General features: G+C 32.5%; 1 protein-coding gene across 3 annotated transcripts in view; it reads left to right on the top strand.

The window, feature by feature from the left end:
• The window catches only part of LOC105319741 (tyrosine-protein kinase transmembrane receptor Ror), a 46,698-nt gene extending 29,902 nt beyond the window's left edge, over positions 1-16,796 (top strand). For 2 of the 3 annotated variants that reach the window (XM_034444775.2, XM_066074930.1), the window contains exons 3-12: positions 1,693-1,722; positions 1,995-2,027; positions 9,063-9,230; positions 9,456-9,538; positions 10,491-10,833; positions 11,138-11,302; positions 11,400-11,518; positions 14,932-15,105; positions 15,212-15,370; positions 15,835-16,796. In XM_034444775.2, coding sequence (XP_034300666.2) covers positions 1,693-1,722; positions 1,995-2,027; positions 9,063-9,230; positions 9,456-9,538; positions 10,491-10,833; positions 11,138-11,302; positions 11,400-11,518; positions 14,932-15,105; positions 15,212-15,370; positions 15,835-16,050 — 1,490 coding nt within the window. In that variant the 3' untranslated portion in view covers positions 16,051-16,796. Of the gene's footprint in view, positions 1-1,692; positions 1,723-1,994; positions 2,028-8,837; positions 8,944-9,062; positions 9,231-9,455; positions 9,539-10,490; positions 10,834-11,137; positions 11,303-11,399; positions 11,519-14,931; positions 15,106-15,211; positions 15,371-15,834 lie in introns of those variants that run through there. The other variant, XM_066074931.1, reaches the window with a different exon arrangement.
• Positions 16,797-19,326: the final 2,530 nt, after the last annotated feature.

The raw sequence follows: 19,326 nt of genomic DNA, 5'->3' as shown, positions 1-19,326 counted from the left end.
GGACGGCAAAAATTGGGAGAAAAAACCAAAACAAACAAAACCAAGAAAAATATGAACTAGATGGATATATTAGAAAACTCACAGTAGAAAGACAATAATTCACATAGGACTTTTTTTTACCTAAGATGTATGATGTACGAGACATATACTTATTAATAACATCTTTTACGACCAAATTAGTTGTAATGTATATATACATATATTTTTAATTATATATTTTTAACATGTATAATTACACCAGGAACGTCTCTGTATAGTAATGACAAAATTAAAATTGAGTCTTTTCAGCATTCAAAACCGAGACAATTTGCATAATCTGCCAAAGAATAAGATAGCATATCAAGAGAAGCCATCGGCATTCTGCGGATGATACGATGTTTTATTTTACTTAAAGTAAGATGTTTTGACAAGATGCTTTCTTTTCTGTTTTGAATAAAAATAACAGAAATCACAAAAAATGTTTCATGGAACTTATTTTTCTAGTCTGCTTTCCGTTACTGATAAGTTCGAAAACAGAAACTGGAGTGCGGGTCCAAACAATATCCTAATTCCCTGCCTCAGGATCTATAGGTCGATTTGATCGCCGCTATACCTCGGTGTAATTTGTGCGTAAGCTGCTTTAGTCTCTCGGGTACAACATCTGAAGCATTCCCTGGATGAGTCCATCTTCATTAGGACAGCAGACTGCTTTGCCTTGCTCTGAAGGTCTTATCATAACAAAGATATATGATTAATAAAGACCAATGACGGTACATTAGGACCAGTTTATGACCAAATCCGTTACGTTTTGGATAATGAGAATTTTTGTTTTGATGTGTACATGTTAGTACATGTTGTACATGGATACACGGTGCTGAACTTTGTATAATACCGTATTTTGATTGCTAAATCTCAAAGGCTCTCTGGAAAAGCATTCTGTCGGTGGATTTGCTAAACTTCTTACCATTGCATGCTTTATCTATATGCCCATCATTAAACGTATGTATAGGAAGGATTCCCCTAAGCTGCCGTTTGTATTGAAGCGATATCTTTAATGTTACTCGTTGAGCATCGAAGCCATCATAAGGGACTACCAAATAGACTTTTGTCGCTGTAACTACATTGTAGACTATTCCCGTCTCCAGTTTTTATAGTTAAAATGCTAACTTTAAAAATTTTTCGTTCATGTACACAGTGCAGCATGTGCAAATTGTACATGTACGTTTATTTCAAAATGACTATGTGAAGTTAGTAACTGGATGGGTTTTTTTAAGGAGGTTAAAAGTATTGGCACACAATGTTAATTGCCTAGGTTTCTGTAATGGTAACAGCTATATGCATCCCGTTCATGACACCGTGTTATTTTGTGGGTGTTTTTATTCTCAATCTACGGATAATCATAGACAATTTATTCCCACCAAATGTTTAATTTTAAAATATTGTAATATATGCAATGACCCTGGCAATATGGTAACAAGATTTTATTTTAAAATTCTATTTATATTGTCATTAATTTGCGGTTTCATATAATTAGTCTTGAAGTAAACAAAGATATAAGATTTTTGAAAATGTTGAGAAGAAATGTGATGGTATAATATGTAAAAAGAATTGTTTCCATTATAAACAAGTAGCATGAATGTTTCATAATATTTACTTAATTACATTTGATATATCTTTTGATTAAGTTTTTGATTAAATAAACATTTTTTTTAGTTCCAGGAGATGATACAGACGATGTTCACGGTAACCATTACTTTATTATAAATATCAATTTTGTTATTTAATAACAGTCTTTAAAATTAAGAATGTTCAGTTAATTTTAAGACAAACATATACAAAACTCACGGTTAACTGTTAAAATGATAAAACTAAATAAATAAATTCATATATTAAAAAGAACTATTATAATGCTCTTATTATAGATAAAGACGTCTTGGGTAATCAAAATGCAATCGTTTAAATCTTTTATGAATGATCATTTATGCTTGGTTAACTTTTTCTTTATGTTATTCAAGATCCACCTCCTTCCTCGGGAAACTCTGATAATGGTAAGGAAGAAACATTTTTGACTGCAGTGTTGGTATTTGAGCTTGCATTAATACTTTAACATTGTCGTAACTCAATTGTGATGGAAAATAACAGGAAGCAAAAAGGACTTAACTTTTTAAGGCTTCAGAAATTGCAAGATGGGGCTTCAACTAAAGACATACGAACTTTCATCTATTGTTCTATTCCAACGTTGACAGATAGAACTATCTGGTAACCGTTCCTTAACGCTTAGTAACATCGACAAACATATAAACGACGTGTGTTCATCAGAGACTCGTTCCGTAAATGCTAGTGCATATGTATTTTTTTTATAATCTTACAAATGCTCTAAGTAGGTCAAGCTGCAATATCTAAACAAAAAAGATGCATCTGTTAGTTGGGTTTTGTTTCCGTTTGGCATTTCTTGCACTCGATGCTTTGTAAAAATTTATCAGGTTTCACACAGAAATTTAGTTCTAATCGAATTAAGTGTTGCATTCTTGGTGGTGGTATTTTTTGTATAATATGCAAAGGCGTCTATAAGTTTAAGTTTGTTTTATTTGCAAGACGAGGTAATTTCCCCCATTACAGGATATTTTATGTACCCACCATATTTTTAGTCTTAAGGATTTTTCAAATCATACATCACTTTTAAAATGACAACTGACAAAAAAGTTTGATGTGTAGATTTTTTCTTGTATTGATTCTTGCTTCCGTTATACTAATCTAAAAGTGACTGATAACGTCTCCATGTTTTTAAACCAAGAAAATAATACATAATACAAGTACATTACATGTGTCATACGACTATAAAATCAAATAAGTTCTTCCTATAGTGTTGGTCTTCTCTTCTCATAATAGAAAGGATTAATAAAACAAGAAGATGGGGAAAAAAGATAATCGGAATAGCTGCCCATTTGCTTTAGTCATAAAATACAATTTCAAATTAAACATTTTTTTTCAATTGAATATATTTGATATGTTATGATACAAGTTTACAAAAGGGTAATTTCTAAATATATTCAGTTAGAAATATTTCAAAAAACAATAAGAAAAGAATAATAAATCCTTAAGTTTGGTGGTATCGAACCCACAACCTTAAAACCCAAGTTCTATACAGTTACCTATTGTCTGGTGCTCTAACCAGTAAGCCATTTCAATCACAACAAATTGCGTTGTTTTATGCTATATGAGACGTTGGCCATGAATTTACAGACGTATTATTTTTCTATAACGTTCAATTGTTTGGCTACAAAATGACATTTTTAAAGTAAAGTGGGTCATATCTCCACATAGTTGTTGATTGAAATCGGTTTTAATTCCATTAAACCGCATTTAGACTATGACAAAAATATGGAGCTCAGACCCACTCTATAAAAGAAAAGGCTTTGAAGTTATAAAAATGACACTATTTGGAGATTTTGACACAAATACGCCAGTTTAAATCAACCTGTTGCGAGTATTTAAAATATTTAAGGGTTACAAACCGATGTTACGTTAAATTTACTTTGTTTTTAATTATTTTTTTTTAAAGTACCAGATTTAATTAAGGTCTTCCGTTTCCAACGGAAGACCTTATTGTTATTGCTTTGTTTCTTTTTCCCTTTTATTTTTTTTTTTTTTTCTTACGCTTTTTTGTACAAGCGATTTTTTGAAAACGACTTGACCGATTTTCGTGAAAATTTCAGATCTTGTAGATATTGATAAAAACCTTATATATAATTTTTTATTTTAATGACGTCATTTCCGTTCGGGAGATATTGACGTTTTAGTGATTTTTAGAGGGTCATTTTGTCCTGCTATCTCCTCCTAAACGAAAAAAGATATTGAATTTAAATTTTCAGGGATTGTAGACAAAAGATTGTAGATGTGTTTAAAGGCATTTGTGGTTGTCTGGCTTCAAAGGCGTCGAAGCTCGCCTGGACCCGAAAATCGAGTTTTAAAAAACGACGTAATTTTTAATGGTTTTCGTTCTTTATCTCCTTTCCTGAAAATATTTTACCATGACATATAAAGCAAATAAAATTTATATTTACACGATCTTCCGTTTGATAACAAGAAAAAGGGGCTGGTCCCTTAAATAAGGGGCCAAAAGGGCTCTAAAGTCTTTCTCCCATAGCACTTTACTGAGAAATATTTTGTAATATGTTTAAGAAGCAAAAATGTTCATCTTTTACTAATAAAACTATACATTTTAAATTTTTATTATGCGTTACGTAATTAGGGGTTTTAAGGGGCCAAAAATCCAAAACTTCGATCGAATATATCTCAAAAAGGACAAATATTTTGAAAAGCAATATAGAATAAAAGATGCTTAGAATGATGTTTTAAACAATATTCAATCATAAAATTTTCGTTATCTGGCCCCAATAAGGAGATTAGGGGTCGGCCCCTAAAATGTCCTTTCCCAGATAGCTCTTAAACGGCAAAGAATTTCTAAACACTTGTTGAACAAAATATGTTTAATATCAAAAGAACTTTCGTATGATTCCATCAAAAAGGGGCTGGCCCTTCAATTTAGGGGCCAAAAGGGCTCTAAAGTCTTTCTTCTATAGCACTTTACTGAGAAATGTTTTGTAATATGTTTAAGAAGCAAAAATGTTCATCTTTTACTAATAAAACTATACATTATAAATTTTTTATTATGCGTTACGTAATTAGGGGTTTTAAGGGGCCAAAAATCCAAAACTTCGATCGAATATATCTCAAAAAGGACAAATATTTTGAAAAGCAATATCGAATAAAAGATGTTTAGAATGATGTTTTAAACAATATTCAATCATAAAATTTTCGTTATCTGGCCCCAATAAGGAGATTAGGGGTCGGCCCCTAAAACGTCATATCCCAGATAGCTCAAAAACGGCAAAGAATTTCTAAACACTTGTTGAACAAAATATGTTTAATATCAAAAGAACTTTCGTATGATGCCAAGAAAAAGGGGCTGGCCCTTCAATTTAGGGACCAAAAGGGCTCTAAAGTCTTTCTTCCATAGCACTTTACTGAAAAATGTTTTGTTATATGTTTAGGAAGCAAAAATGTTCATCTCACATTTATTTAACAACATATTATAATTATTTTATCATGTGTTCCGTATTAAGGGGTTTTAATGGGTTTTAAGGGGCCAGAAGTACCAAACTTTGATAACATACTTCAAACAGAACAAATATTTTAAAAAACATTATTTTGAAAATCAATATAGAATAAAATGCTGAGAATGATGTTCCTAATAAAATTCAACCATCAATTTTTTTGTTGTTGCCCCAATAAGGAGATAAAGGGTCAAATATCAAAGTCAAGGCCATATAACCTTCAAAAAATCGCACGGAAGACCTCCTCGTTGCTCGCAACGAGATCGTGTCTAGTTATATTTATTTTTGCAGTTTCTAATCATTTCTCATATGGGCGTTTCACTCGCCTTATTCACTCATTTTCTTTGTGCAAGTTTTTGTGCACTGTTAATTGCAACTTTTTAAAACTGTAGCTCTCAGGTCGTCCATTCGAGTTTTTTTTACAGACCGGAAGCTACAAACCTGCAGGTACCTCTGCGATGTAACCTTCAGTTCCGTGAATGAATCTTTTCTTTTATTAAAGATGACAGCTCAAGTTTTCCTTAATGTTGTAAATTGTTAGAACATATTGGCAGTTGTTACTTTAATGTTCTTTGAAAATATATGGAAGTATTTTACTTGTCACGATAAATTAAATTGCCTGTGTTTACTAAGAAACTGTTCAAATTTTAATGCCATTTTTTTACAACCGCTTTCTTTGCTTTAACATTTGATATCACTGTTTGAAAAAAGTTTAATGTAGATTGTATTTGCATTAAAAGTATTTAAAAGATCTTACCGAAAATGTTCTTTATACGACATTAAAAAACAAGAAACCTAAATTTTCTTGCGTTTCAAAAATATCGTATTTAGATCTAAAAGAAACATGCTAAGTAATTAATTTCATACATCCCACGAATATTTTAACCTCGAGTTTAGGAAAGGGATTTTGGTTTCAATTAAACATGTAATTACTTGTAAAATTATTATTAAGTAGTTTTAGTAATGTATAGTTTTAATATTTTAAAAATTATTTGGTATGACAAGCTATAATGGACAAATTTCCCTATATGATGTTGTGAGCAATGTGGTTCCTGGGCCTCTCATTTTATTTGAAGTCTAAATAATGGACATTTAACTGTTTACACAGATATTTAAAATGATAACCCCCCTTCCCAAAATACATTAAGATGAACCTGTCATACTATTCTACCTTTCTGGGCGGACATTTAAAGACCACAGATAAAAAGCAAAAATCATGAAAGCAAGATACTAGTAGGATTTGCCTCTTTCCAGAATCTTATAAGAGATAATCAATACCTCTTGGAAACCTCTCTATCATTCTCGTGACATTGGACTGATTAACTGATTAGAACGAAAGAGATCTGAGTTTAGGATTAACATTTGACACGCAATGAATGGTGCTTGGGACGGGCATTAGGTGTAACTGTGCTGTGTCTTCTCAAATTGTGTTTGTAATTAAAATCACAGAGACATTATATGGTTTCAATGCATGAAATGTTCAACACAAAACAATAATATCACTTATATACCCCTTAAGTTGATGATTCTACATTATTGATAGTAAAATTAATTTGCAAACGTTAACTACATTAACTTGGAAAATAAAATAAAATATATGCTGGGTAACAAATTACTAATAATCTTAACTTTATAGTCCACATAAATGCTTTAAATGTGCGTTAGAAAGTAATCGGAGGCAGACATTTATTTTTCTTTCAGTGAACGTGGTTTAAGCTAAATATCATAGAAAAATGATTTCCATAATAACTTGATTTCTAAATCATTCAATTATTTCATTGAAATATCAAATGACATTCAATTTTAGATAACTGTACGTTTCTCTTTGTTCAATGATAACAAATTCATCAAAAAACCGTAAAAAATAAAACTTATTTCCATGGTTACCGATCTCTTTCATCATTTTATTTTCAATTGCATTCATTTTTCATTAAGAATCGATTAGCACATACATGCTTCTTGGATTCATATTCTACTTTCCATGGTAACAGTAATGTAATTATCACTATGTTGATAAAACTCACATCATGTGAGTAAACATACATATTTCAAGACAGATTTGTTTTATACATTATTTACTAGACAAAGTATACAAATAATAGACCGCGATTAATACTGTCTTCTAAAGAATGATGTACGTTAACTTATCTACCAAGGTTTGATAACTCTTATTTGTGCATCGACATAAGATTTAAGATTCCATCTTACTTTATGTCGGTTGTCGTGGAGACAAATGATAAACCAGCCGGTCAGAATTTGTTTTTCAGGGCAAAAAGATGAAATAATTTAGGCCCAAAATCTACAATGTTAGTCTTGGTACACTGTAGGGATTGTGTCACTGAGAATGACTGATGCTGACGCAATCTCGAATACCTTTTTTGTAGAGTTATATATTTAAACGTTCTTGCCTGTGCATTAGGTGACACAATTAAAATTTTTGCTTGTCTTTTAAAAGCAACATTTTGGTTTTGGCTTGCCTTATAAATGAACACTACAAAGTATGTGCTTATCTTATCTGAGAAATATTACAAAGGTTTGGTTTGTCATCAGTATAACATTGATTGGAACATCACAAAGTTTTGGCTTGTCTTATCAATGAAACATAAAATAGATTTGGCTAATCAGTGAAACATAACAGTTTTGGTTTGTCATCAGTGTAACTTTACAAAGTTTTGGCTTGTCTTATTAAATCATTGAAACATTTTTAAGTTTAAGCTTATCTAATCGGTAAAAACCTGTCTTGTGAGTGAAACATAAACAGTTTTGGATTGACCTATAGGTATCTGACTTGTTTTATAAGTATTCTTTCTTGTCTAATAAGCATAAGATTGTCTCATAGTGATGAATCGGACGATAAAACCTTGATGATTTATTTCGCAGATTTTGTTTTGATCATTTTATACAATCAAAAAATTAGTTTTGAATCATAGGAATAGCTAGTCTTTAACAATATATGAATATCAGCATCAATATGTTGGTTTAAATTTCACAGTGAATAGTGTACAGCTATTCAGGTTAATGGTCGGCTTTTCGACAGGAAATGAGAAAAGGATAAAGGGAATTAAGTCTGTATTAGCGGACTCGTTTCGGACGAAAGAATTAAGAACTGTCATTAAATACAATTTGTTGAATGGTTATCGATTTTTTTTTACACGTTTGGACATACTGTGCTGGTTGTTCAAAGTAACGTTTTCATTGATGATTACCCATGATTCCATTTTATGTGATTAGCAGGGAAATCGCTGTGCGAAAATAAATTTGCTTTTGACAGAGCCGTTTTTAGACTTTCCGGATAATGAAACGATTATTTACGGGCTGTACACAAAATATGTTCCAAGTGATTAGGTTGACAAAAATACCATGGTACATGACCGCGCAAGAAAAAGTTCGAAGACGGGTTCCATTAAAATTTTAGCAATAGTAATAAAATTAAAAGCAGAGTCAAACTATCATTTCAGCTTGTGTTATGTACATGTATAAGAATAAAATTGTAGCTGAGAGAATTAAATGTCAATAACATTCACATCTATTTAGTAACTACACAAAACACTGATTAATAGAAGTGATGACAACTAGGATAGATCTCTTAACATTTTGCAATATTGATTCTATTCTCAAGTTGACTTGGTTGAAACGATCCAGCATTAAGGAGTGAACATCCTTTTGTTAATTAAATCACGACCATATTCAAACCAAGCAGACTATTTGCTGAAACTTACTCTCCCACGCGTTAGACAAGTTCGAAATGAATAAGTCGTGGACTTGTGCATGTAATCCGGCACTCATTTAAGTACAGTATGTTCAAGAAAGATGACGAATAAAAGAAGTATGGATGTCTCAACTGAAGGTCTATCTTAGAATTCATGATAGGCATAAAACTGACATGTATTTATAGAAATTGATTGCATCCTTTTTTTAATAATATCATTTAAATTTCATATTTTTTAAATTTCAAAATGTTCTCAGGAAACTTCCGAAAGTGCTTCACGACTGCGGATTGCGAAGTACACAACAGTTCATCGAGGGGTATACAAGAGGACGTTCACTGCGCGGACCATGCCGGCCGGGGGTACAAAACGTGCTTCTGTGTGTCCATTTTGAAGGAGACTGACAAGGATGGGTCCTGTGAAACTCGTATGGCTCACTTCTCTTACTTTATCTTCTATTGTTTTTGTTTTTGTCATACATCTTTTGTTTCGAACGCTCCTTCGATTCAATGAGAATCGATTTAAAATAGCCAGAAATCATAATTCAAAGTTTATCATGCTGGCTCCAGCATCAGAAGGAAAGGAGTGTATTTATTATGTCTTCTTTCATTAAAATTTGCATTGATATAATTAGATGCTTGTTGACTTGCAGCTGCTACCATATCATCACAAAAGGTCAGAGATTCCGGATTCTTCGTTTCTGTTGGCAACAATGTCACCACCAACTCAAACAGAGTTTGTACATTTTTTATATTTTTATTATTTCTTTCTTTCGATGGCGGTAGCAAAAGTGTTCTTATTCTTATTTTTCATTTAAAGTTTTGAAATCAATAGAATTGAAATATACATGGATCTTGAAAAATTTTAAATGTCATAGTTTTAAATTTGATGAGATGAGTTTGACAGTTATTCAAAAGCCTATGTTTGTCAGTTTATTTACATATAAATGTTACTGAATCAAGTGTGAATCTACATAAGAAAAGGATAATCAAAGTACTGAAGTACTGACGGGAGTTGATTTTATCGATTATCATTTATTTTAAATAAACTTATCTTGCATGGCAATTAGTTTCTAGTCTGTATTTGAATTACGCACTTTTTTATTATATGAATTTTAGAATTTTCCTACAAGAATTTCGAGAAACCCCATATGAATCATGTTGTGTAATATTTAAAGATAAATTTCAAACTATGTATAAGTAATCGAAGCAATTCAAAAATTTTTATGGATCCAAGCACTATTGATATCGAAATATAGTCTCGTTCAACCAGACACTCGGCTTCTCCGTTAATATCCGACAAGCAAGAGAGCCTTTCTGCTTGTCGGAGATTTACGGAGACAGCCGAGCGTTTGGTTGAACGAGGCTATATTAAACTCTGGCGTAGGAATACAGACTACAAAAATATCTTAGTTGTTCGTATTACATTAAATCTTACAATTTTCAAAGTGTTTATTGATAAGTTTCTTTGAAAAACAATGCTTCAGCATACATTACTTTGAATTTTTTTATTATTTTCAAGAACTAAGTCTTGTCAGCGGTGATGATTTGTGCTTAGGTCCAAACACTTTTTCACTTTCGGTTTACCAGAGTAACTGCATAGGAGATTTGATTAAAATCAACTCCCAAAAATGAAGTTGATACGAAATTGAATAAATATGCTTTTATGTTATTTTTCATTTTTTCAGACCCAGAACAATATTGTGCTATCAGCCGAAGAGACACAGACTCTTCTCCAAATCTTTATCCCCGTATCTTTCATTGTTACTCTTCTCACAATACTTATTCTCGTTTTCGCGCGAAAAACACAACTTTGTCAAAGAAAGAAAAAGAGAAAAGACGTCATAATCCGGAACAATGAAGACATTCAGTTATTAGATAGAATGAATTTTGTGAACAAAAATCCAACATATTTTATGACGTCACAAGACAAGTCCGAGGAGAAGAAAATTTCAATTAAGGAGATTCCATACGAGAGGGTGAAGATTATTGAAACCGTAGGGGAAGGGGCCTTTGGTCACGTGTATAAGGGTATAAGCTTTTTGAAATTACCAAATGTTCATCTTCATGTAAAGTATGACTACTTATTGCGAGTTTTATCATAACACATGGCAGTAAATGATATGCCAATGTTAAAGGTTTTCTTTCTCATTTTGTAAGACGCATTTCATTGGAGAATTTTTATGATGAAAATTTTACATAAGGATTGACAAAAGAATCAATACAACACGATTTTTAAATCAGGATAATGTGGCTAAAGCTCACGAGAACACACAAATAAATTGAAACTTAAGTGTTCGTTTAAAATATAATTATATTTTAAATTTTTCTGCAGGTTTATATTACACCCCAGATAGTCCGGATGCTACAAACGTTGCTATAAAAATACTGAAAGAGGGTGTGTCAAATGAAGTTAAGGAAGATTTTGAAAGAGAAGTGGAAATCATGAGCAACTTCAGCCATGATAATATCCTGAGTCTTCTTGGTGTAATTACAAAAGGTAAAAGGATTTTCCAATAATTTCACTTTGTTAAATATGTACCATTAGAATATACATGTAACTTGTCGAACCAATAGTTATTTTCATTATATACCAGATGTTGGAGATTCTCCCTACATGATCTTTGAGTACATGATCCATGGCGACCTAGCAGAACTTCTTCGCAGAAATGACCCGGTGATGCGGAAAAACGAAAATGACTTCAAGCTGCAAAAGGTATTTCAGAAGTTTAGATACCCTTATCTGAATTCAAAATCTAAAGTATGCTGTCAGTTTAAAAACTATGACATAATTACTTTGATCCCTCTTCCAAAAAAATGAGCGTAGGCTTGAAAAATATTTTTTTATTCAAATTCTATTCAAGACTCTTTTTTTGCAGAAAAACATCGCTTGTCTAAAACTGCGATTTGCTTTCCATTGATTAAACACAATAAAACATCGACTGAATTTCAAAAACGGTGTCATTTCTGTCGTCATATAGTGTAAATAAGTGTAAATAGGTAAGCTAAATGAATTTGAGTCATATCAAATGACAACCCATCTACAAATTTACAAATTATCTAACATAAACTCATTTAATTTTTTTTTTGTGGCCAAGTATTCTCTCAATCATATATGGTCCTTTTGTTAGGTTACAGTAAAAAAGGGCTCTTCTAATAATACCCTGTTACACTATAGAAAATCGTTTTAGATAAATAAAAACTATTTAATTTATCGAAATTAGACAAGCCAAATTTGATAACTGAACGATTTGAAATGTCTGTTCATTACAAGACTTTTGGCCTCTACATTGACCTTAAAAGAACATGACGTGTTAAAGAATTCCCACACAAGTTGAATTTAGTAGGACAATTACACATATAGAGTTGCACGTTTCCATAAAAATGACTAGTGCGATAGACTGGCAAAGGTCAACGAATTTTAAGATAGTACATGTATCTGGAATTAATTCCCATGTCAAGTTTATAAAAATACCCAAGTCACTAGGTAAAATGTGCCTGTCGATCCTTTTAAATTGATTTTCACTACCCTTTAGGATGGGTAGTATGGTTTGTGGAATCAATTAACACTTTACTTAAGACTTTAAGTGCTCATTATCACTTGTTTCTCTTCTAGAATTCCCATAAAAGGAATTTATCCACTTTTCTTATTTTCCATGATAAACAGGATGTGAGAACGACTACTATTCGCCTACTTAAAGATTTTATTTAATCCCCATCATAGCTCGTCATTTTTCAATGTTACTGTTATTCACGACAATATTTAACCAAATGCACACTGTACAATTTATAAATCAAGTAATTCGGTAAAGGTAGGGCTTTCTATATTTTGACGTTGAAATATGGTCCTTTTGTCATGTTGTGATTTTTAGCTCACCTGAACCGAAGGTTCAAGTGAGCTTTTCTGATCACCCGTTGTCCGTCGTCCGTCCGTCTGTCCGTCCGTCTGTAAACTTTTCACATTTTCGACTTCTTCTCAAGAACCACTGGGCCAAAGGACTATGTGCGGTATGGTCAAATATCTGCCCCCGATTTCAACCAATTTTTAAATAGTATCGTATAAAAATGAAATCTTCACAAATCATTGTAAAGAGGATGCCTATAACTTTAATCTTGGTTTTAGTCATCATTGCTTACTCCCTGTTTTTCTATGATGTCACCTAAATGACCTAATTCCCACAAATTTGCAAACAAATGAAGATATTCTCATTTTTGCTCTATATTTTGCATTCGGAAGTATAGAGCGCAGGTCTGCTCAAGTGCGATTTTAACATATGTTTTTCTTCAGATAGTTATACATATTATACTAAAAAATGGTACTTGAGCAAGCCTGCGCTCGATGTTTCCCAGTCGAATAACCACCGGAAAACACCCATATTTTGCAACAAAACATCCATTTATCAAAATAATGCAATATTCATGACGTCATTTCTACATTATGACGTCACTGTGGTGATAACCTTTTACACTTTTATTTCCAATATGATTTTAACTATCTTTCACCTTATTTTAAAGCTCTTTCTAAAACTTTGATTTTGGGGGGCAAAAATTGCAGATAATGTAGATTCCAAATAAATAAAGCTTTGGCACTGGACTAATACTAGGGCTCCAAGAGGGGCTCAACGTTTAACATAGAAAGATATATTGAAAATGTTTTTATATAGTTTTTCTCGAGAACTATAATAATGCTACAGTTTGTGAGGTTACTATGCAAGGATCCTCAAATTGTGTAAACTCTAATGTAGTGGAACTAAGAGTTATCTTTCTTGATGTTGATCTGTACAGTCTGAGACACAGAGCTATTCCTTTTGATGTGGAACTCTTCTACGATCAGTTTTTCAGGCTGTGTACGTGCGGTCCCGCCGCAGTTTACACATTTTCATTCCTATGTTACTATTTATGTTGTTAAAGCCAACCATAAACCTCGGACCAATACTGGGGCCCCAGAAAGGGGTTCAATGTTTAAAATAGAAAAAGCATATGCTACGAAATAGAATGTTACAAGGAACTGCTGTTCAGGTGAGCGATGTGGCCCATGGGCCTCTTGTTTTAATTTACCGGGTGGCAGTAAATACAAAATTTACATGACAACTTGTAAATTCAAATTTACAGCATGACGCTTCTTTCAAAATTCGTAAATCGCAAGGTAAAAAAATACAACATCAGAGAAATCTTGGATCTGAATGAATAGCTAATATGAAATTATCAAAACATCTTTGAGGGTGTCACTAAGTGGGGAGACCATGTAATGTTTGAGTTGCATCTCAATATCATTTTATACATTTCTATCTTACGAATTCTGAGTAAACGGGGCAAAAACTTGCCCTTGATAAAACGTTAGCTTGTAATTTTTGGCATGTTATAAAAAATTGTTACTAAAACAATGTACTTATATTAACGTGAATATTTGAACATTTGCATTTCATTTGATATGAAAGTTTTAAATGAAAGACGTGCAAGTCCTGTTAAATACTAAAGATCATAAACAAGACATTATATTAATTATATATATATATATATATATATATATATATATATATATATATATATATATATATATATATATATAAAGCATAAGATGGAGGAAATTTCCCCATAATATTTCACTTAGTAATTTATCTCATACGTGTGGTGTGCATTACCTGTGTGATAAACCTTTCTTATATCAAACGGGTGATGCTTTATCAAATACTTCCGGTCCAAACTATGTTTGACACAGCCCCTCGCTTCAACGCTTCAGTGACCTATTTTCGAAGATTTGCTAGTACTTTCAACATAACTATATCTATACAAAAAATTATATAAAATGGATTTTGTCAAAGACTTAAGAGACCATCTGTCTTTGGGACCGTACTAAGTTTGATATAAAATACTACAATTACAAAACCAGATTTATTTCATTATCAATATGCTCGTACGTCTAATGATATAATGAAGAGTTAAAAAAAAACGGTAAGAAACAGTAATTAACTTATCCTTTACGGCATCTGTATACATATATTTGTGAATAATAAAAACTATTAAAGATCGTTTTTTGTTTTGGGTTTATTTTTCGGGGAGGGGGGGGGGGGGCTCTGATTATATAATCATAATATAATTATTTATATTTCAATGTTTTCTGGCTTATAGAATGACCTCATAGACGTAGCCCTGCAAATAGCCAATGGGATGAAGTATCTGACGTCCCAACATTTTGTGCACAGAGATTTAGCCACAAGAAATTGTCTTGTTGGGGATGGTTTAATTGTGAAAATATCCGATTTTGGAATGGCGCGAGATGTCTACACGCACGACTATTACAAGGTAATTATTTAAATCATAGACTATTATAATTATTAATAACGTATGGAACATGTTAAAAACGCATAAGCAAGCAAATCATTTGATATTCTTTAATTTGTAATTCAAGATCGGGGGTTCAAGAATGCTTCCAGTTCGTTGGATGTCACCCGAAAGTGTCAAATATGGCTGCTTCACCAACGAGTCGGATATCTGGGCATTCGGAGTAGTTCTTTGGGAGATATATAGTTATGGTAGACAGCCATATTATGGACACTCCAACGAGGAGGTAAGCGTATTAAATTAAGTGATACTGGAGTCGTACTCCGTAGGTATATAAAGATAAAACGATTCCCATGGTCCTATATCCTGTTCATACATACCATGATATCTTTGACATATGTTTGATTTGATATAAATTATAAACAGTATGATTATGGTCTAGCGATAATACTATTTTGAACTCTTCAGTTACTTCATTCAGGTAGCCATAAATGTTATAATCATTTTTCTGATAAAAAGGCTATATTTATGTTAAATTTCCGCCGATACTTATATTTGTCTACAATTCAAATTCAAATGTTTAAACGTGAACCTCTTCAATTTGGTGAGAACAAAGCGACATTATTGTTAGTCTAAAACACACCATAATTATCTAAAGAAATATAACATTTATTTAGAAACATACTTTTGGAGTTATGTGCTTCTGTACACTGATATTATGTACTGATATAAGTATGTACTTGCATTCAGGTTGTCCGGTTCCTGGACGAAGGCATACTTTTGCAACGACCGGAAGAATGTCCGTACATCGTCTACCACATAATGTTAAGTTGCTGGAAAACTGACCCTAAAGACAGACACTCGTTCGTTAGAATTTACAAGCATCTGACTGACTTCAGTAAGGAGATCCTGAAGAGTAGTTCTAACTGCAGTATCAATGTTTCTGAGACGCACGACGTTTGTTAAACATACGTTGTGACCCAGAATAATGCTGACGATAATGTTGCGCGCCAAATGGTGTAATTGTTGCGCTTTGTTACATGTATATATATTCTTTATTATTAACAGTGTAAGTGAATCACTTATACTAAAGAACATACCAAAACTCTTATATGAAGTGTATGTGAATTTTGTATTATTTGAAATTCTTTTCCTTTTCAATTTGACATAACTTATTTTGAGACATTTCAAATCTTTCACTGAAGACAATGCCATGGGAGAACATATAAATAGTGTCTCCCTCATTATTCTCTATACTTCCTCAGTGTGTGTAGTTTAATATCTTGCTGTTTAGTTATATATTTGGTGTTATTTTATCTCTTTGCTGTCATAACAGGTCAGTTTTTTTAAACATTTTGTTGTCTTCATGTTAGTCACAATTTTTACTAATAGATATGAGTTGGTTTGTTACAAATAAGTTTCCTATGTATAATTTCGCCAAACGTAAATAATTTTATACGATGTTTCATAATTTTACCATTATTTATCATTTCATTAAAATCTTTCTAACGCCTACACGAAGCTTGATTTACATAGAAGTTATTCGATTTTTGTTATGTGCTCTAATTGTTACAGACATATATTTGAAAAAAAAATTACGTTTAGATTTGATGAAGTTATTTACATTACTATTTGCATTTAAGTTGTGTGTTTTATTTTTATATATTTAATGTTAAAAATGATATGACAATAAACGACTATTAAAAATGTTACATAGATTTCAGCAGAGGATCTTATCTATGAGGATCACGCTCTTCAGATAAATTTATCTGATGTTCAGCGATTCTACACACAAAGCCAGGTAACTAGGGACTCCGGATGGAGGCAGCTGGTCATGTTCTAGGGACTCTGGGTCGGGGCAGCTGGTCATGGGTGGGGGCAGCTGGTCATGTTCTAGGAACTCTGGGTCGGGGCAGCTGGTTATGGGTGGGAGCAGCTGGTCATGTTCTAGGAACTCTGGGTGGGGGAAGCTGGTCATGTTCTAGGGACTCTGGGTGGGGGCTGCTGGTCATGTTCTAGGGACTCTGGGTGGAGCACTGGTCATGTTCAAGGGACTCTGGGTGGAGCACTGGTCATGTTCTAGGGACTCTGGGTGGAACACTGGTCATGTTCTAGGGACTCTGGGTGGAGGCAGCTGGTCATGTTCTAGGGACTCTGGGTGGTGGCAGCTGGTCATGTTCTTTACTCCCCCTTATCCCTTCCTATCTATCCCCTAACTCAGTGACATAGTACAGACATGAGTCTAGAATGTTTTTTAAAATAAAAAAAAAACAATAGGTAAAAGAATAAAGGCAGGTGGCATAGAGATTCCGTCGATTGTATTCTCTCTTTATGTAGACGCCAAAGTTGGAATTGGACAACAGAAAGGATATTTACGTCGATACAGGTGTGGAGTAATTTCCTTTTTCTTTGTTACCGACTTTTTAACAACAAAAGCCAACGTATTTTACTTTCACGTTTGCAGCACTAAATTGTCATCTTGAATACAACATTAGATTGATGAAGAACAATCTCATCAAGTTGGTCTTCAATAACATTTAATATTTGAAATATTCCGAGCGCTAAAATTGGAAATGTCATATGTGGAACAGTTCAAGGGAGACTAAGCATAGAAACTGTAGACGGATTTATGGACGATAACATGCAAAAGCAAATACTAACGTGGCTTTTAGAAATACAATAAAAATAAAATGAGATTTTCTCTGAAAAGAAAAAAAAGTTTTAATAAACTTAAACAGAATAATTAAGATTAAAAAGCGATTAAAACAAACGGGTCAAAATGAATAATCTTACTTAAGAATGTTTTGTACAATCTGGAAATGTAACATATTTAAAGACCAGATAAATTTCATAATAATAATCGGTAGGGGCGTCCTATTTTCTTAAGCACTATATATATAAAAACTTGGACTGAAAATAATAAAACTTACCTTAGTTCACTATTTGTAATAAATGTATTAGCTCATTGATATAATTTTTGAAAATCAATAAAAATTCTTCAGAAGTTAGAAAGAAAGCATTTGTATAGCCATAGAATTGACAGACAAACAATGACACCAAAATAGAGAGCCAAATAAAATTTGATGACCTGTGTTAAACTGAATTATCCTTTGGAGAGTTTGACATTATTTACTCATCAAGTGAATTCTACATATGTAAATCCAACTAGACAAACGATCAACAGGGGTAGGGACAAACACCAAAGTCATTCAGGGTTTTTTTTAGAGAAATGAGCATGGGGCCCTTCTGTGTGGTACTGAATTTTGGAACCTAATATAAGCCATCTCCAACAAGATAGACATCTTCCAGATCAAGAACCAGCTTTAATGGGGATATGCAGCCATCTTGTACGTTTGAGGATAAGAATATAAACTGGCTGGTTTCTGTTTGAAACTGACCAAAGCTGTTGCCAAAAGATAAAAAAGCAATATTTATGAGGTTCTACATGTTGTTTTGTATGCAAATTATGCAAACAAGAACAGAACAATGTCTTTTTAATCACTTAGAACTTATTTTGAAGATTTAAATATCTAAAAAAAAAAAATAAGAAAGGGCTTCATTGGTTTCCTCTTAACATCCGTTTGATGAGAAAAAGTCTGAATCTTGCACATTAACGTTGTAACTTTGCCTCAAACTATGGTACCCTATTTTTGTCAGTTGGGATGGGATCTATTTTCAGATCAAGAGAAATTCAGCTTATATTCCTGTATCTATGGGGCACACTGACCTGCTATTTTCATTGAGAAAAATAAATGTCAATTCAAAACTATCTTTGTTGAATGTTACAGACACCTCTGTGCCAGTCCCTAGTATAAATGAAAGTCAATTCTTTTAAGAAGTGAAATAGGGGTCCAAACAAGTAATTGTCTTAAATAAAAGAAATACATCTATTTATTAATGAAATTATTATATCTTTAATGTATCTCCATAAACACAGACATATGTACCTCGTGACAATTGATAGTTTCTAAGACCCATTTAGGAATAGCATACCCTATTATGAGACAAATTTACAAGTAAAATAAGCAAGCTTAGACCTTTTTCTTAGCAAAAAGAGGGGACACCAAATATATTTTTTCATTACCGTCTTCCTTGAAAGACGTTTTAGAGAGTTGAAATAATTTACAATCTCCGGATTGTGCACTTCCTCTCTTTTGGGATTGGTAGAAAATATATGATGTGAAAATTTACATTTATTTCATTGATTAAAATACCATTCGGTGCAAGGGAGATAATTTTCTG

The sequence above is a fragment of the Magallana gigas genome, chromosome 2, assembly GCF_963853765.1.
Source record: "Magallana gigas chromosome 2, xbMagGiga1.1, whole genome shotgun sequence".
Lineage (NCBI taxonomy): Eukaryota > Metazoa > Mollusca > Bivalvia > Ostreida > Ostreidae > Magallana > Magallana gigas.
This window is presented reverse-complemented; position numbering and strand designations above follow the sequence as displayed.